The sequence below is a fragment of the Anopheles maculipalpis genome, chromosome 2RL (assembly GCF_943734695.1).
Source record: "Anopheles maculipalpis chromosome 2RL, idAnoMacuDA_375_x, whole genome shotgun sequence".
NCBI classification, from domain to species: Eukaryota; Metazoa; Arthropoda; class Insecta; order Diptera; family Culicidae; genus Anopheles; species Anopheles maculipalpis.
In genome coordinates, this window is record NC_064871.1 from 78,047,237 (window position 1) to 78,068,063 (window position 20,827).

At 42.9% G+C, this 20,827-nt stretch overlaps 2 protein-coding genes across 3 annotated transcripts in view; both read right to left on the reverse strand.

Moving 5' to 3' along the window:
* The window catches only part of LOC126567823 (solute carrier family 12 member 4), a 486,521-nt gene that overhangs the window by 439,115 nt on the left and 26,579 nt on the right, over positions 1-20,827 (reverse strand). Inside the window, exon 1 of one of the 2 annotated variants that reach the window (XM_050224135.1) lies at positions 9,876-10,014. The exons of the other annotated variant lie outside the window; for it this stretch is intronic. Coding sequence (XP_050080092.1) covers positions 9,876-9,942 — 67 coding nt within the window. The 5' untranslated portion in view covers positions 9,943-10,014. Of the gene's footprint in view, positions 1-9,875; positions 10,015-20,827 lie in introns of those variants that run through there. 2 annotated transcript variants of the gene reach the window in all.
* LOC126568590 (probable prefoldin subunit 6) overlaps positions 1-20,827 on the reverse strand; it is a 263,741-nt gene that overhangs the window by 95,530 nt on the left and 147,384 nt on the right. The window lies entirely within an intron of this gene.

Consider the following 20,827-nt stretch of genomic DNA (forward strand, 5'->3'; position numbering starts at 1 on the left):
TTTTTTTTTTTGAGGTTTCAGATAAGAAAATATTTTTTACTTAATAGCAAAAAATAGTCTCAAGCTTAACAAGGTAAGCCCGAATTTCAACTTTGATGGACTAAAATCATGAAATAAATATTAAAACATTTGAAAAAGTTTTCAACTACTCAAAAACATCAATGCGAAACCCAACCAATGCATCGGAGGCTGCAAAACATCCCCAGGATAAATGTTCTGTATCCAATACTACTGGTCCCACTGAAGGTTCGGTGTGCCATTATCAAAAGTTGCTGAGCGAGCTAATACGAAAAATAAGGTCAAACCCATACAAACGAGCAAGAGTACAACAACGGAGGTTCAAGTATTTTCTCTCTTTCAATTATCCCTTCCTTATTTGCTCAATACAAAGAGCATGGAAAAATTATACCATTTTCCCCTAGCTCGAGTTGTATGCCGAGTAAGGGGAGCAACTGCTCGCTGTCATAGAATTTCCCCTCCACCTAAGAACGAGGAACACATTCCCGAAGCCCGACAAATGTGCACAATCGGCTTTCGGTTTTGCAGGGTTCGGATGCTCCTACAATGTCGGTTCTGTTCTGTTCCACCGTGCTTTAGAACCGTGGGACTAGGGCATGGGAAAACTTACACACCCTGTCGTTGAGTGGAACGGGATGGGGAATGGCGAGCAAATAGCACAACCTGCTTCATCATTGAAGGTCATCGGTGCACAAATAAAAAATAAAGCTACAGATGCTGTGGTGTATTGTTATTTAGTTGTATTTCAACTGGATTTCTTTTTCTTATCACCTTTGACATTGCGAATATAAATGAACGCATCGTAACGTGTTCACATAGACTTAGTACTGAGGAATGAGTGGATAATTACTTGACGACTAGAACCGTAAAGCATCCACACGGTCTGATTCGTTAGCGAAGGGTTACGGACATGAAACCGCATCGTTAGGAGCACTTTAATTGGATAGACATTTTTAATGGGCAGATAAGAAAGAGCTCTCAGTTGTTGTGATAATGAAAACGACTGCAGACTGTTTAAAAGGAAACACAAATCCCTTTAACGTACTCTTGTAGATCGGACAAAAAAAGATAACAAATGGAACCTTTCCTTTTTCACCATTTTTATGGTGAGTAAATGCTCACCCTACTTATGATGAAAACGAAAATAGAACGGCTCAGTTAACGGTTATATTTTGGCTAATCCTTTCCTTCAATCAATCACTGGGTCGAGGGCGAAGGCTTTCCAACGTGCTCAAACTTAACCCAAAAACATCACGACGATTGCTTTGCAGAGCAGAAGATTGGCATGCAGCAATAATACCAGCACGGATTACAAAACATGAGACAATAAACAAGGATCAATCCCCGATGAGAGCTTAAGGCTTTGCGAAAAGGACACGCGGCTCCCGGTTGTGGCTGGACGAAGGCATTTCCGGTACGCGCAACCAAGCGCAACCCGGATACGAACCCATGCAGCTGTCCTCCTCCAAGTGTCAAAACCGGGAGGTTTTTGGAACGATTTTAATGGAGAGTGTAGTGCGCAAGTCCACTGGCCACACTGCTGCTACCTGGAGTTTCTTCTAACGCGGGTGAAAAGCGCGCTTTTTTGTACAATCACCTTCTCCTTCACACGAGACTTGGCTGGAGAGCAAAATGGAACATCATCGGAAAATGGAACGACTCGAAGGCCTGGTTGTGTTTGTGGGGAGTGAACGAGCGATACACATTGACCGAGGTTTCGTGTGATAATAACACACAGAGCAACATTGAACGTGGTGAGCATGAGATATGCGTGAGATAAGTTGTGTATCGGTGTGTTTGTAAAGTAAGCTTTATGAGAAGAGACTTTGAACTTGAGAGAGGCCATTAAACTGATGAGAAGGATAAAGCCTTACACCAACGCTTCCTCTATAAGGAACGAAAGAGAGCAAACGTTGTTGCATCCTGCGAAACGGAACCATGTGGTGGGTCAGGTCGTAGGCAAGTGAAAACAGAACGATAGCAGCTGCTACTAACTGCACACTGACACAGACACAATCGGCGGGGAGCATACATACGTGGATGAACTTGAGAATGAATTTTTAACCGAGGAAACCCCGCGTAATGAATGATGCAAAAAGGTCGAGACGATAAAGAGTACAACGGTACGGTACTTACGGATGCTTTCTTAAGCCCGCGAGAAGATTATGCACGATCGGTTCGGTTTGGTCTGAGTGTGTGTGATGAATAGAGCAATTGACAATGACACTGATGAGGCACGAGTTGTGCAACTTGAATAAAATATATTGTTTTTAGGAATTAATTTTGATTATTGTAACGTTTTTAACATAAATTAGGAAAATAAAATTCAGAATAATTTTTAACTGCGAAAAATAATTATTTGACTATTGTGGAGCAGCACATTGTAAGTTCGCTTACTCAGCATAAATAAATAGAAAACACATCAAAGTCAATGCAAATATTTACTTTAAAATGGAGGCGCATTGTCATTTATCAAAAAGTTTTATGGAGACGCATGGTGTTTCATGAACAACAAACCATTTACCAGTGTTTTATTGACAAAAAAACCAAACAAAAAGTTCGGAAGTGTGCAAAACTCTTTGCCATCCAATAGTAGCTACCAAAAGGACAAGCAGGACAAGGTATTAGATTAAACTTGTCGATTTGCGTGAGATGCTATCATTACGAGCGACTACCAAGAGGGAAACCATGTCACATTCTTCTTCCCATTTTTTATTCTTTTCACGTTGCTTTGGCCGTGATTGGAGAAACTTGCGAGAAACTATACACACACTGAAGACGCCACACCTCACCATTTTGACTTATTCCTCCAGGGTGCCTTTACAGCCGTACAACGAAGTAGAAACGCGAACTAAATAATGAACTGGCGGCTGTGCCCGGCTACTAACGATCTTGAATGAGGCCAGCCGAAGCAGAATGGTGGCATTACTGTACCGATTCTAGGAGGAGCTAGCTATTACTACAGCCTGAATGGGGGTAAAAAATACGAACCCTCCAGAGAAGGAATGAAAGGATAATACAACTAGAGGGCAGTAAGTGACCTACTAAACAAAACGTTTCATACTCGCTACACACACAAACACGAAACACGGCCAGCGAAAGGAAGCAAAAGGGAAGGTACACAATGTTCGTGAAAGAAACATTCAACAGAGATATCGTTAGGAGCTTCGTAATTAATTTCCAGAAACTGCCCCATGGCACCGTATAAAAAAAAACCCTGCACCAGCAGGTGAGCAATCAAATGGCGCCTCTTACGATTGTCGTAAATGTTGGGCATAAAATGCTTTGTAAATGGATGACCATACCAACGTACCAATTTAAAGCACTGGTCCACCAAAAACGACGGTCGACCAAACGGCAATTTAAGCCAGCCCGTATGGTGGCCGTTTTAAGTGGAGCTTTAAACTGGCCCACATGTGTACGTCCACGACGATACGCCGGGAGGGAATATTTTAATTTTTCTAGTATCATCACTTTGCATAATTTACAATCAGCATGGACACTTGATTTTACATTTAATTATTCAAATTAGGCACGCAAAACAACGCCCTGAGTATGGGGCAGGATACGTTATTTTCCGCTTAAACCAACAAACAGTGTTTGGTTCATTAAAATGATAATGAATAAAACACGGGGTATAATTTTCCGGGCTACAAAGTGTTACAAACAAGCCTTAATTACTGGCCGGCTTCCAGGTGAATGAACCGGCGAGAAGTGCTTGAAAAGAATTTTATTTAAAACAGCTATTTCACTGCCGGAGAATGACTTGTGATTTTTAGCCTTTTAAATTAAATTTTCCAACGCTTCCATACTTTTCATGTCAGCTTAATTTCGGATTACACTCTCACAACGATTCGGTTGTGCAGATTTACAGCTACAGAGACAAAACGATACAAAATTCCCGCAAGTCAATCAAAAATTTAATTTTCTTTCCAAAGCTACAGTTGGAATAATTCCAATGCATAAAAAGAAACCCAGCGTGAACAAAACTTTACTCTGCATGTGTATGGTGGTACCAAGTGTCAGCTGCAAAGAAGAAGCTTACCACTGACATCGCAGCATAAAACCACCATTAAATCCTCCACCGTGAAGGATCGAGAATTATGATCCATTTAAGCTGGTTCAAAACTATTCGCATTAGCCTGGCATTCGTTTTCTGCTGTGGCTTCTCTAATTTGCACACACGCACACACGCGCGGTGCACATGTAAAGCGCTGTAAAACGACATTCCTTGCCCTGCCAGCTTGCTGCTGCTAACCGCTACCAACACAACACTGACTGTGCAATCCCCCATACGACTGACTGTGCAATTATGCAGATAATGAAAATACTTCCCGGGGCCAATTGTTAGGCTTCTCGTGGTTTGCCCGGCTTGGTGTGTCGAGCATTTGCGGAAGTTGGCCCGCATTACCCAGGCAGTATAGTAGTTTGTTTACGGTGGAAATCATTCGTTCTGTTACGTTGACAATCGCTCAAACTGGAGGAATTTAATTTAGTGAGGTAAAGTCGTTTGGGCGAATAAATGTCCGCTAGGATGCTTAACAACCGTGGTTGAATATGAAATAAAATTGGAGCTGTAATCATAAGTTATGAATTTCTGCCAGTGAATAAATCCGTCGCCATTAAGTAGGACTCAGAAAAACAAAATGAAGATGCCTAAAGTTATGCAAAATGTACGACCAATATTTTTAAGGAAACATCGTTCAATGATGAATGATGGAATTTCATTCTATTGGAAATTATTTACTGTCGTGGGCTTAATTTCTAATACAAAAATAACTTACCCAGCCTATGCCAACTATTTAGAGCTAGTATTTTGAGCATGTTTCTTACCTGCAAAGAAATAGATAAGAAAAACGATTTCAAAATTAATTTACTTGCTAGGATTTCGCGTAGAACATATCGTTAATATTATCATAAACAAAATAAGAGTTATCCTTGAAACCATCCCTTCAACAGCAAACAACACGCCAGATGAAGCGAAAAACATAAAAAACAAACTTGTTTGTGCTAAGTTCCGATGAATTCCGACGCTTCTGCTGCTGACATTTCGATTACTACAGTGTCAAACGCCACGTCGATGGGATGAAATTTATAAGGGCTGCGGTAGCATTCATTGTTCGTCACCGCAATCACTCACTCGCCCTAATCAAAGCCCACATGAGCGTCGAACCGTGTGAATGACGCCAGGCAAATGAAGGGGTTTGTTTGCGACACGCTCGTTCGTTTTGCGAAGTGCAAAAAAGTGAGGATTTTAGCACTGAAAGTCACAAACCATAACAACACTTTCTTTTCCAAACTTATCCAAAGGTCATCGTCCTACGTGTTTCGAAAGGAGAGACAATGCATACAGAAAAAAAAGGTTGAATAATTAAATTACGGAACGGTTTAATTGGCGTGGTAATGAAACGGTATTGCAAGAGAAAGATAGATTGATAGAAAGAGAAAGAGAGAGAGAGAGAAAAAATACAGCTAAATGGGGAGAAAAACAACCAAATAATCGCGCTCCACCAAACAATTATAGTTTAGATTGAATTTTCACATTTTCCTTCCGCTTGGGATATATTGATGATGAATAAAGGAAAGGGCGGATGGGAGAGGAGGGCTTTGGAACATAATTCAATTGACCTTTATGAAGCCCATGTGCTTCATGTGCTTCCAGCCCGAGGTAAATTGGTTTGAAAATTACTGTTGCACAGTAGAAAAATTAATATGACCGCTGCTCCCATGGTTCACATTTAATCAATTGCAATTAAAAATTATTTTTATACAATGTTTTGTACGTTTTATGATTGGCAGGAGGATTTTTTCCGTTTTAAAAAGTATTATTGCTTTTTTCTGATAGAATAGCCTAGCCGTGTTGCTGGTAGTATTGTTTGGTCGCAAGGATAAATTCATAAAATAAATAAATAAAATAAAATAAAAAGCAACTCTTAAAATCATTCAATACGCATTTACAAAACGACGCTCATTTACATACACACTCTCTCTTTCTCTCTTTTACAACATAACACTGCATATCGAAAATCAGCATCCAATGTACTTAATATTCAGCAACAGGATAATAAGATAAAAGCATCCACTCCATGTAAAAGCCATGAACAACATCCCAATTATAAGCTAAGAGCAAAGTGTGTTTTGCTGACAGTTTGAATCATAATTAAGCATATTTATCTGCACGAGATTGCAATCATAATCCGGGGCCTACCCACTTTATTCACCTGTGTGTTATTGACAGTTCATTTGGGGCAAATTATCGACCAATCTCATGTTATCGCGACCAAGCGAATGTAGCGATTGCAAAATTAGTATTCCAAATTACATGCCCAGGCCTGATAATCGATTGATTAGACATGATGTTAGATGAACCAACAACCTACTGCCTACAATCGACCTAGCGACTGATTCACGTCCTACAGTTATTTTTCTTCAAACATAAACGGAGAAGCCGTTTTATTAATTTAAAATATAGAAAAAACTTTTGCTTGGAAAACGGCTTTTCGCTGTATATTAGTGAAGAGCGGAACGCCGGGCGTTTTTCGATGTTTATTTTGCTGTTCATTTAAATCTGTTTTCAGCGCACTGAGCATAATCACATCTGCACGGTACAAGCAAAAACCCTCGGAACCCTCGGTAAGGGTTCCGGGTTCGGGTTTTGGTAGCTAATGTGAATGCTTTTGTGCTGTGGAACCGCTTAAGTGCACAAACGGGGGAGATCTTCTCGGTACGGGGTCGCTGTTGATGCTCACCCTGACCTAGACACAAGATTATGAAAATGTGTGGTAGAAATCGGCAGAAAAGGCAACATTAAAATGAACCCCACACTGTGGATATGAACTTCAGATGGGATAGAGAGAGAGAGAGAGAGAGAGAGAGAGAGAGAGAGGGAGAAAGGAGGGGAAGCAAGTACAGCAGGGTAATGTACGGCCGGCACAAAAAAGGCACATGTCTGGGTTGTTTGACCAACGCGAGCAGGAAGAGCATCATCTCACAGGAAAAGGCCCACCTTGCAAACTCCCTCTGCTCTTCCCACCACCAACCCATCCTTCTCAACAAAAAGTTTAGAGTAAAGGGCACTACACCCGACACACCAACACACACACGCATACACACGCCAGTGCATCAAATGAAGGGGGGCAGGAGTTTCGTATCGCAAACAGCACGAATCCATCGCGATGGAGCGATGCACTTGATTCGCTATAAATAACAGATTGACGTGACGTGGGTTCGGGCTTCGGGTGGCAGCAGAAACATGTTTACCATATTCACCGACATGCTTTCGTACGAAAAAGGTGACCGAAAGGCTCGTACCTCGCGCTAGAGGGCATGTTCCCAGGATGCCGGATGCGTTTCAATCCGACTACCGTCCCCGGTTCTGCCGGTGACCGGATGCAACGGCGGCTGGTACAAGTCATATGACGCGCCGTGTGAGTGCAATTTGAATCTGCATAATGGATGTATGACGGCATGTTTACAGGAAATTTAACAGCACAAGGGTGGAAGCCGGGAAAGGGATATTTTAGTCCATCCGGTAACGTACGCCCTGGTTGGGTGACAAGCACCGGGCCAACGCCTAGCTGCTGGAGTACGCCGTCCGAGTGACATCCACCGAGGCGAAATAGTGTATGAGATTAACCGGAAAGCGTAACATAGGCTCCATTAGCTATTATTGGAAGGAAGCAGTTTATCCTTATCAATGGTGGTAGGGATCTTGTTGGCTGAAAATTTCACTAGACAAGATTGACTGCGGCTGAAGGTAGGAAGGTGTTTATTTTTGTTTTATGTGTCTAGCGTCAATATTTGATGCTTGAATTGCGTTAAATATTGAAAATACTTAAAGATCGACTCTAATGGAAACCGTAAGGATGGTAAAGGTTGCAGTGTCGAGAGATTGATAATTTCAATTCATAATCGTGGTGTAAGGTAAATTAAAATTTTGTTTTCTACGCCTAAATGGCTGCTATTTGTATTACAAGTACATTAGTTGGATTCTCTCGAAATATCTATCTAATTCAAGGCTACGCCCTGTAGATACAGTTAGCAGCAGCTACCAACTAGATAATGAGCTCTAACTATCCAACTACGGTGGTATCAGTAAGTCTGGCAAGCCATCCGAAGGCAGAACTTGAAAGCCGAGAAGAAGAATCGAATTGAATGCAAATTTCCGATGATGGTGTATTAAAAACAAAAGTTTATTAGCCTCCCAGAGCATTTCTGTTGCATTCAGTGAACCGAAAACTTTCAACACTTTTTCCAACTATTCTTCCATACCAGACGGCAACGATTCATTCGGCTGGGCTGCCTCGACCGATTTAAACTGCATCCATGGCACGCCCGAGAGCACCCATCCATAGGGAACAGCTGTAGCTTGTATTGCCAATCCTCGGTGTCGGACTGGCTTTGCTTGTGCTCGGTAAGTTTGCGAGACAAGATGGATGTAAAGTGCACGGATCAATGATTAGACTTACGGTAGCAGGGCAAGCCGACGACGTCACCGACGACCCAGATAACACGATAATCGACTGTGCTAAGCTGTGCCAACAGATGAGCAGTGTGATGGAACGATACCAGGAAATTTCTTGAATGGCTGTTGCGATGAAAGCGTCAAAGCTAGTAAGGTTGAGCAATTTCCTGTCCCGAGTAGTATTTCTTCATTAGCGTTGCAACTTTGTTTAGAGTTATAATTAATTTTATTGGCTACTAAGAACTATTTCTAAAGAACTCGGCCGGTAGGCGATCAATGGAACGCCCTAGGATCCCGACCGAGAGCCGCACAGGGCCTTTGAAAAAGGAAAGGCGCTAGAAGCACTATTAGTTCAATCAAAAGAGTTTTAAAATAATTTCAATAAATAAACTCAGACTGCGTCACACATGAATAAATAAAAGTTACTTGCAAAATAAAAACACACCCATTGTTCACGTTCTTAACAGTCAGAAAAAGACATATAAAATAATATGACAACGGCCTCGAAATGTTTCGTAAACGATTGAGAAACCACAAAAGTTCTATGCAAAAAGCTGCTCTTTTTTACCATTTCCATACTAATGTATAGATATTAAACAAGAAAAAAGTGTAAAAATGTTAACATTAATGTTACTTGTCTCGATCAGCACTGCGTGATCTCCAAAGCAAGAACAAACATATAATTATTCATTCTTATAGTTGTATAGAATGACAATTCAATAATGCATCTAATTTTTTTTAAATCTAAGTCGAACACACAAAAGATTTATACACCAAATTTTCTTTCCAAACTGACAATTTAAGTGCTTCTTTCGAAAGCTTCTCAAATTGATCCCCCAAGCGATTACTGGATTTGGGTAGAAGTGAGATAATTCTTCAGGGAATAAATGCAGGCATCCAATGACGTAGGGCGAGTGAAAGCTAAAATCTATTTTTAGAGCAAAGACTTGACGCAAAAGCCGCTTTTTCATCAACTTAGAAGTATCAATTTTGAAATGGCAGGATGTTGATTGTTCGCGCCAAATTGTAGGCAATTCGGAAACACATCCATCACACGTTAGTATGAATGTAAGTGGAAGAACTCCGACGCCAAATGAAATAACTCCCTTAATAATACTTTGAAGGGATTTTGTCAATGCAAACAGTACTATTAGGGGGGATTTTGTCAATAGGGACGTATTACAAAGGGTTAACACATAAATCGAAGTATTCAAGCCATGCAAGTTGAAACAAACTGCCTATCAGAATTCAAAAATATACTTTAAATCTTGTTCATCTTAAATGATCGTCTAAAATCACCCAATCTATTCCTCCAAATCACCCCGGAAAACGTCTCCATTGCCAGTATGATTGACCCGCAATTAAACCTCTTGCCCACACGCTTTTTACCCACCTTCCGTATCGTAAACGTCCATCTCGATGGACTGTGAGTGGCAGTGTTGGTACTGTTGGCGCTGCATACTGAACAGTTTGCACCTTTCCTTGGCTTTCGCGAGCAACGGCGAGGTGACGGTGGGTGGTGTTGTTGTGCTGCCGCTTCCTCGCGGATGATCGTTACCGTCACCACTACCACCAGCAGTAGTAGCGGCCACCGGTACGTTTCGCTGTCTGCTCCGCCCTATGAAGCTGTCGCGCGCAGTCCGAAGCAGCCCGGCGGTACGGTGCTGCTTCGCCGGCTCGCCACCCGTGAGCGCGAGCGGTGAGCTGGGCGTGGAAGGTGTGGTGGGCGATGACGCAAGCGATAGGGATGCCGTAGCGGAGGGGGAGCCTGTGAGGGCGGGACAGTGGTTGTGATGCTGATGGCGATGAAGATGTTGGTGGTGGTGGTGGTGGTGTGATGGATGGTCCCGGCGGCAGTGATGGGCAGCGGCTGCCGCGGTCCGCTCCCGTTCCCGTTCTTCCTCCTCCTGCCGGCGGGCCAGTTGAAAGAGTAACAAAAGCAATAGGAGAAACACTAGCACCAGCGGTGGAAGCGGAAGCAACAATACTACTACCTTTCTTTATACCGCACTAACTCCACCGCCGGCCGTACGCGGGGATATAGAAGCTCGATGCGTTTTGGAAGGACTCGCGGGATGTTGGTAGGGTGCAGAGACAGGAAACTACAGAGACAAAGGGTGGGGGATGGAATGCGCGTTGAGAATTTTCCCTCGCTGGTAGATCCCGATGGTGGATGGATGGTCGTGCGACTTTAAGGTGCCAACGTCACCGGAAACACGTAACTTCGAAGATTCTACAGCAGCAATTTCTTGGCAACACTGCCACAGGACGCTCACCAAAAGCTACCCTTTTGTGCGTTTGGACACGAACCGACTCTTAACTCTTTTCAACACGATTCTACCACTCTTGCTCACTCTCTCTCTCTCTCTCTCGCTTGCTTTATAGCTGTGTCACCTACTCTATCTACTCCACGATCACGAACTCCACTGGCAGCAGAAAGCAACGAGCCACGCGCAATGCACTCCGATGCACCACATGCATATGGGCAAAAAAGGACAAGCACAAACTTTCACACCAACACGCTATCACAAGCTCTTCGCACCAGCTTTACACAAAACCTCCGACAGCACTCTTTTAGACCACAATATTTCACGACCAACTACCGGTTGGATTATGGAAGGATTTTCCTAGAGTTCCAAGCACCACCACGTGACTTTTCGGGGTTGCCGTTTGTCCTCTCAGGACACATGCACAAACACAGGACACAACTGATAATGCTGTTGTCAACTTTCCAACACCTTCGACAATAACACGGCACAGACACACACTCCACAGATGGTAGATATGCACAGTTCGCTTTATCACACGCTGGTCTCAGCTAGCCTGAGCGATATGTAAACATTCACCGAACGACCTAAACGAAGTATTTCTTTTTAGACGAGCTTTGAGCACAACAAAAAAAAATAAACGAAAAGGAAGTACAGTGAGACACAGACATCGTTCGATCTATCACAGATTGGTTGTTGAAGTATCACGCCGAAAAAATAAGCCTTTTGCGTGGGATGGATTCTACCCGAACATGGCAGAACTCCCAACTATATTGTGTGGCGGAAAAGTAAAGTTCCCAACTCGGTCCTACGGTTTGGCATTGAATCACTCGCACCCGCACAATAGTTCAACTTTTAACCCGCTATCTGTGCAGAGGTATGCGACACCTACGGTGCTTTGCAACGCGCACCAGTGACCCGATGACAGCCAGGATTCTTATACGAGTTTTCTTTCCCTGCGTAGTTGAACTGTGTGGTACCTGATTGCTTGGGGGAAATTCTTTTCATACTCTTAACTACATTTTATTTTTCCTCTTGCAGACTTTTTCCAACCAGAGGTTTAGTTCGTTTGAGCGTTTGAGCGACATTTGTGAAGAGTGACACAGAGATTGGCAATTTTTGTGGCACAGCAAGCATTCATGCTCAGCTCCGCTGCCACTCGCCATGGCTGGCGGATGGTGAATAGAGTTCATGTCTGGTGAAAACTACGACCAACTTTCCAAAGTGGTATCGTTTACAATTACAAACTGTTTGCTGAATGTTTCTGAATGTTCCGGGCAGGAAATGGAATGTACATTCACTGCCAAAAGGTGCATCTGGCAATCGTCGCTGGGACAGGGATACGCTTCTCGTTCCGCACAATCCATACGATTGGAAATAGTTTCCAGTTCGATTGGTAGAAATTTTGCTTCATTTGATTACCTTCGTTACGGTGCTGTTTAGTGGAAGGGTTTATAGAGAAGGCGATCGGAAGTTTAAAGACACTTTAAGGTTTGTTAACTGAAGCTGCAATAAACAGAAACTGGGAATAATGTGTAAGGACGGTTTATTAAGTCGAGGGATTGCATGTATTTAGGAGTATTTATGGAAAATGCACGGTTCGTTATATAAATAAAAGGGCAATTCCGGAGGGTAAGGTGATCAGGACTTATTATAAGCCTCTGAAGGATGTTTCGTAACTAGAAACTGTCTCGCAGAAACATTTCATAAATTTTCTTAATGATGTGACAGTAAGAAAAAAAGGTAAAAATACCTTCTTAAGCTCCAACATGATTCATTATTGCTTAAAAAGTCTACCAGACATTCAGCAAAACATAAAATGTGGATATCTACACACGTTTAAACAAGTTACCGATTATGCAAAACGTTTGGTTGATAGAAGACACGGGAAGGCCCCTCCCTTGGCGAAATTCTTTCGTCACTATAATAGGTCGGCTGATAATTGTCTGGCCTAACACATAGAGGGCGCTTGTAAATTCAAATCCATTTTTTTTTTGTATTAACCTTGAAACGAGATCTGTCAAAATTTGACATCACTCGGACAATATCCAACTATATCTCCTCCAAAATCAACTATAAAATATTGGTATGCTAAATTTAAACGTGGTGAAATGAGCACTGAAGACGGTGAACACAATGGACGCCCAAAAGAAGTGGTTACAGAGGAAAACGTTAAAAAAATCCACAAAATTATCAAAAACAACCAAACCATAAAGTTGATCGAGATAGCTGACACAATAAAGATATCCAAGGAACGTGTTGGACATATCGTTCACGAATATTTGGGTATGAGAAAGCTCTGTACAAAATGGGTGCCGCGCGAGCTCACATTTGACCACAAACAACAACGAGTTGATGATTCGGAGCAGTGTTTGGAGCTGTTTGAGCGAAATTCTAGCGTTTTTGAGATGAGACTTCATCACTACACTCCAAAGTCAAATAGACAATCATCTGAGTGGACTGGACGCGATTAACCTGCTCCAAAGCGAGGAAAAACGCAACAATCAGCTGGCAAGTTTATGTCGTCAGTTTTTGGAGATTCGCAAGGAGTTGAGAAAGGAAAGACCATTAACAGCGACTACTATATCAAGTTATTGGAGCGTTTAAAGGACAAAATCGCTAAAAAACGGCCACTTTGAAGAAAAAAAAAAGTTTTGTTTCATGAAGACAACGCACCGTGCCACAAATCAGTCAAAACAATGGCAAAAACTTCGCGAATTAGGCTACGAATTGCTTCACCACCCACCGTATTCCCCAGATCTGGCCCCCAGCGACTTTTTTCTTTTTATCAGATCTCAAAAGGATGCTCGCTGTATCACCCTTTAAGGTAGGTATGGTGAATAAAAAAAAATTTTTAAAAAATGATTTTTACTATTGTAGGCCAAATAATTATCAGCCCACCTGTTATTTAAAATGCCTAAATGTATGCAAAGGCAAATACATGGCGTCAAGGATACACAGTGTATTTCCAGTGTGGTCAAAAGTAGTTGGATATAATAAAAAATAAGGCTAGAATTTTAGTAAAAAGAGCCTTAGGCTTGGCTTACAGGCTTGTGGATGTCACGTAGTTCCATAGTAACTACCACAGAAGGGGCCAGATGAGATTTGAAGCGTGTTTCTACTGTACAAAGACCGGCACCGCTGTCTTCTCTATCTCGAATACGTTTTGCAAACTGTTAGGCGTGTTTCGCATATTGCTGAACAAAATTCATTGTGTGTAATATTTTCTAAAATATGTTATATATGTAGCGAATACTAAACTCCCAGAATTATATATATAAAATATTTAGTTCTTGTTGGCTTTATGACCTTCTTGGTCACGCCACCCATCTAACGACTTACTTAAGCTATATATACCACGTAGTGGATAGTTATTTCTCTAGACGGGAAAACGGTTCAGATGAGATTTGAACCTTGAATCCTGTCGCGTGAAGTCCGAAGCCATTTTTCCGTATCACCGGATGGAACAATAATTGCAATGATAAACATACAAAAAGAGCCAATAAACCGTTAAATTATCTCAAGAATCAACTCCGACAAGTATGCAACCAGCAACAAAATTAACATTATCCCGATAAAATTCCCGATATACGATATCGATTTTCAACAATGTAAATTATGTTGCCCATGAGCTCATTTGCCTGTTTTTACTTGTTGCGTTTCACAAACAAGGTCACAATAGCCCATTATAGTTCTTGTTTACCAACTCCCCTCAACACACACACACACACACTCAATCAATAAATCCTCCATGTAATGAATAAATTTGTCATCGAACAAACTGTCCTCCTCCGAACCTTTATTCCCAAAGAATTGATCAACACCGTTACCACAACATGTTACTGACCCGGGAGTTTTCTATTTCCTGCAACGGTATGGCGCCTTTGCAAATGTTTTCCCACGCTGACGGCAGCAACGGAACAGCGGAACTATCGCCGAACTAACCCAAAACACACCATCCCGCGGGCGCAACGCATATCAAATTACACATTTTTATTCCATCATCTATCACGGCCGTCCGCACCGTCCACCGAAAGGTGCACGCACGTGCGGTGTACATCCAGAGCAAACACAATATATTTGCCAATACCTTTCTCTGGTGTGCTTGTTCCTGATCCGGAACCTGTCCGTTTGTGACGCAAAAAATCGAACCACGTTTTCCACTCCCTACCACAGCCACCGATAGAAACCGATGAGACAAACAACATTTCACGGGCACGGACCAAGGGTATTTGTCTTTTACGTACCGTGTCTGGTGTATCGATTCAACAAAGACCCCCAAAACGGTATGTCCTCAGTGGCTTCTTTGCCGACCGGGCCGGCTAAGAACTGGAAGAACCTTCGCCTTCACCAAAAACGATTCAAGAAAAGACCATCGCACGCGCAACCGTGCTCGCTTGCTCAATTATTTATTCTTTGCACACAAAAAAAAAAACTCCCAGAGTCTACAGCCGTACTCGAGGAGGAGCAAGAACGCACCGCGGACAACTGTCGCAGTTGCTAATGTTGCGAACATAAAAATAGTCTACTAGCAGAAGAGGCAGAGTTAACCATTTGCTTTCACGAGAAATACGTGGGTGCGTTGGTGGTCCAGCAAATAAATTCCAAACTAAAACACCAAACTCCCTTTTCCACTGGCTCTGGCCAGCCGGCTAAGCCAGCCCCCACGCAAGGGCACCGTACCAAGAAGTTGTCCACGGCGATAAGGATCTGCTTCACATTCAGGCGCGCAATGACCGATTAACGACTGGTTGGATGTTTTTGCTAGCGGGGCGGATGGGTGAAAAGTTTCGCCCCACATAGGCACAACCGACAGTGGAACGGAAATGGCACTCAACGTATAAAACTGGTTGAATTATTCAACACGCTACTCGCCCCGGTGGAGAAGGCTTTTAGACGAAGACGTCGCACGGGTTAGAGCTTTCTCGGTCACACAGGACCAAGGCAGCGTCGGTTGCGAGCAGTTTGGTACGCTACCTTGAACATTAGCAGACATCAACAGCGATATTCTTTTGGTGACCTTGAAGACCTGTCCACGAGGCGTACCGGTTGAGAGGATTAATTGTTTGGCTGGTAATTATCCCATTTTGCCGGGCAAGAATTCATTTAGTTTCGCAATTGTTTCTTGCAATTGACGCAAAATATTGACGGGCTCTAGGCTTTCTCGTATATTCACGAGGGATCATAAAGGGATAAGGATTTCATTAAAATACATCAAATGGCTTAATTGCTTGAGTTTCATCAATCCAACTTTGACAGACTTTGCACAACGTGCACCCAAGCTCCCCAACTCCGAAAAGCAATCCAATTGCTAGTTTGTCAGATGGAATTGTTTCGTTTCCGGTTTCCTGCTTGCAGTTTCGCATTCCAGCACTTTCATTTGATTTCCGCACTGATGAATATTAATGTACCAGCCCGCCCGAGATGGCGTGGTCGGGTATTGCCAAAGGTCGGCCTGATAATAAACTTCGAGTCCATGCTGGGGAGTTGGCGAATCTTCAACGCCCGGGCAAGGGTGCGATTGGTCAATGATTGGTTTGCCCGTGTTAATGAGTCAATGTGCAACACAACCGACCGGACGAACCGGCCTGTCAACAGGTACCGCCGTGCCTTCCGACGATAACACAAGGTCGTAAGGAATCATCGGGGAAAAAAAATCGTTGCCGTTTGCATAGCAGCCAGCAGGGCGTGTTGATCGACACGCAAGGCTTTTGCCGGGCTTGCCGGACGGGCTGAGTGAGTGATAATATTTCGAGCCATGTCTTCTGGCCGTCGCTGCGGATATCGTACTGACGGGCATCTTAATGACCGACGCACGTAAAAGCGACCGTCGGTTTGTCGCAACAGCTTGGGAAATGGACACAAGGACGCTTCGCGGAAATTCCACGCCTCGCTGGCACTTTGACTTCCTGTGATTCGTGTACTGCGATGGGTTGGGCTGTGTGGGATGCACCGGGTTCGATGGGATGGTTTAATCAACCGAAATTGTCTTGCTTGGCTTGGACTGGAATAATGTTCAACACCGGGCTCTTGGTTGGCAGACGGCCCAGTGAGTAAATCACGGTCATGTTGCCCTGCTTCGGGGCTTGTTTCGACATTGTACATTAGGGATAAGTAATTTTTGGCTCTTCCTTTTCCTTGTTGCTGAATAATAAATACCGTTCATGGATATTTTATTCGCACATGGATGTTTACAAGGTAATAATGAGTTCCTTGTCGTGAATTATTCGACAGAACAGGTAAATGTTTGAGGAACAACTTAATTCAAGTTAATTAAACATCCAAGAAGAGATTTTCAAGAGGGATGTTTATGGATAAACATTATGTTGTACAAGCTGACGATAATTTCAAACCAAATCTAGCGTGAATGTTTGCTTAACGAAAACTGGATGTTAATTTGAGTGGATGATGAGTTATGGAGAAATTTTGAAAACTATGTTGAACTTCATCACGCAATGACTGCATTCGGTTATAAAATTTTGCATTTTTCAAAACTGCATACAGCAGAAATATTATTATATATGTTCTGCTGTCAGTGTGTGTATCAATCCCGAACGCCCTGATATGGGCATAGATCCGCTCTTGGAGAACATCGTAGGCTGGTAACATATCTCTCCAAATATCTGAACTTGGGTATACGGGAAAACCCAACCCCTTGGGAAGATGGGAAAATATGGCTAAACTGAGCCGGGGACTCTAATCAGCTTGGATGCGTAGGCCCTCCGGCGAGACGAGGAGTTTGGGGGAGAGACCTTGCAAGCCACCCTCAATATCATTGCAACGAAAGGTAACCAAAGGATTGGCTACCTAGCCATGTCTACGTGACGTGCTCATTCTTGAACAGGCCAAGGCGTAGAAGGTATAACAGAAAAGGCAGAGGTGACAACAACTTTTACAACAGACTTTTTGAGTATAATTTCCAGCGTACTGTTCTGACTGACAAAAGTAAAATTGGAGGCGAAATAAACAGCGAAATTCCTACCCTTTTGCTTATTAGCAAATGATTATAGATAGTTTTTAGCTTGACTTAAGGACCTACTAGGTCCACGCTGCTCTTCGATTCGCATACTAGACTTATTGGTACCACGTAGTCCTCACTACGGTGAAACAATCCGGATGAGATTTGATTTATCGTACACTCTTATGAGAAATCAACTTTCAGGCTATTAGCAGGCCCTTAAGGTCCCAACCGCGATTGAACACCGAACAGAATTGGGTTCAAATGACCCACTTTTGGAAATGATTTTTGTATACAGCACCCTCAACAACTCTGTTCAACCCCTCATATAAGTTACAAATAGTTATGTAAGCCAAAGAAAGCTAAATAACTTTACATGAATAGAGACAAATACAAAAATGAGGGCCACTTTTGCTAAATAACTTTACATGAATAGAGACAAATACAAAAATGAGGGCCACAGTATTAACAGTCGATAGCGCCATTCACGTGTGTATAGTTATGAATCGAAACAGGCTTCAAGTATCTGACGAAGTTAATACTAACGGAGACACGATACACTAGACAAGAACTATGGAACATGCATTTTCGATCAGTTATTTCATCCGTAACTCAACTTAAGGCTTAACAATAGAGCCATCATACTAAACTAAATCCAATAAACTCCACTCAAGCACACCATCTTATTAACTCTATTCCTGTAGTAACAGCTAAGAAACCTCTTTTTAAGGGCATATTTTGGAGTTTTATCCCTACCATTATTGAGAATTTGAGGATCGAAATACTCTCCGAACCCCAAAGCGTCTAATTTCCCTCAGTTTAACCGACGATTCCTTCCCCGTGCACAGGACTATGGCTATGGGTAAAGTCATCTAAAGAACCCAAAAATGACACGCCAAGTCCTCTTGAGATGCTAGTGCCAAAGGCAAAAGGAAATCGAATTTTTGCCAACACATTTCCCTTAATAAACATTGAAATTGAACTCAATGCACTTTTCCCACGAAGCTTCCAATCATCCAAATCAATAAAAGGCACCAAACACAATTATTAGCAATTCGTACACCACAGCGCGTAATCTGACATTTGCCTGCCAAAGGGCCCTTTAACGGTGTGCGATCAGTTTTCCGGTGAGCCGATGAAACGCTGATTCCAAAACCACCACCAAACCGGCTTGTGTTCCGGTTCCCAAACAATCTGCCTCGATTCGAGAATCAATATCGAGGGCACTAAGCCGAGGATGTTACCCGTCCCTTCCATTTCGTTCCTACCCTTTACTGCCCGGCTCTTCTAGTGGTTTAGTGAAAATAGAGCGAGAAAAGAATAGAAGAAAGTAAGCAGCTAACCACCGATCGCGTTTTTTCCCCGTTGCGTTGCTACACCTTTATCGTCGCGAAACTGGCCTTCTTTAGAAGCCTCTTTAGGGCATAGGGGAAACCCAGTGGGACGAGAGAGGAAGAAGAAAAAGTTACCGAAGGCGCCTTACACACACCGGGTCCAAGCCGAAAGCCCAAGGTCCAAGTGTTGAATAATTAAATAAGTCAATTAGTATTGAAAATTGATACCACGGTATGGTGGTTAGAAGGGTGGTGCCAGGGGCCCTGGCAGGATGGCAGAAAGTGGGGAAAAGCTTTACCATTCCTTCATATGTTTCTCCTCCGCGTTTCTTTTCCCCGCTAACAGTGAGCGGGGAATAGTAGTAAAAGTGGCAAAAGGTGGACTTTTCCTGTCACTTCAGGTTACGCTAGCAGCAGCAGCAGCAGTTCACGGGAGCTCGGTTCACGGTACTCGGGCCGGCCTTCAGCTTTTCGATCCGTCCACTTACGGTTCCATTCCTCTTCAAAGAACCGCTTATGGGAGCAATAAGCACCATTAAGGGAAAGCATAATGTGCAGTGGGGTGAGATTAGCGATGGGGAGGGGCAAGTTTTCAAGAAAAGCCTCAGCAACTCTCCACCGACGCCCACTGGTATGGCAACGGACGGACACACACACATTGTAAGCAAAGTGAAAAACCCATTGAATAATTTTATTTCCCTCCCAACGCGAAAGGGCAAATGAGTAGCGCTCGAAAAGAAAATCATTTGAGCCCTTTTGAGCCGGTTGATTGTGATAGAGTGGACCGTGTGGAATGTGTGAAGGAGAACTCTGCGTTCCATTTTTTTGTTTTTGTGTCCTTTCATTTGCTTCTACGTCGAACGATAGAAACGGTGCCGGGAGAATTGCCGGCCCAGGTCTGGCCATATTGGCACGATGAAATATAATCCTCTTGGACCGGAATTTTTGCCTCGTTCTAGGTGTCTCATTAAGACTAGCTTCTTTGTTCCGTGTCCACAATCGCTGTAGCAGAAAGTGTCAATAATCTGAATGCAGATTCACCTCACCGTGGCAGCACAAAAGGCGATGGAAAACGATGGACCAGAGGGAAAAGAGTGGCAGGAACCATGAAGTGTGAACGAATGGAGCTTCATGAAGTAGTTGTTCGAGTGATTGGCTTTCACACCGACGGTCTTGTGTTCGATACTCAACTGATACTGGGAGTCCAATGAAGATAAACACATTTTCAAGTACCTCAAGTACGTTTTTCCGTATGTAACAATTTAAAATAGAACCTTTGCAAGCCAAAAAATCTCTTTATCTTTTGGTTGTGTTTCTTGTCACTTTGACAGGCAAAAACAAGCAATCACCAGCGAAAAAATGTGTAACAAAACGTTATCGCTTCCGCTATGCAATAGATTCTGACAGTAACACGTACCCGGCGCATATAAGCCGTTTCGGTATGATTCTCACTTCCCATCGCCTATTTGCCAACTATTTTGCATAACACCGTACTGTATTTTCCCTGCAGCAACTGTCTTTTTGAGATCTTCTCGTCCAAAGAAACAAAAAGAAAGAAAAACGAGCTCCAGGAACAAATCTCCCACCATCACATTCTGCACCGTTTGTGCAAAAAAAAAAAAAAAAGGTTGTTCTTCCGGATCGTTACACTCTCTAATGCTTTCGTGGAGCCACTGCCCGGCTGTGCGGAGCGCAAAGAAAAGTTGTGCATTTTTTAAACAACCATCGAAACAGCGGTAATGGTCCTGGCAACGCGACATGAAAACGAATTTCTCGTATGCATCGC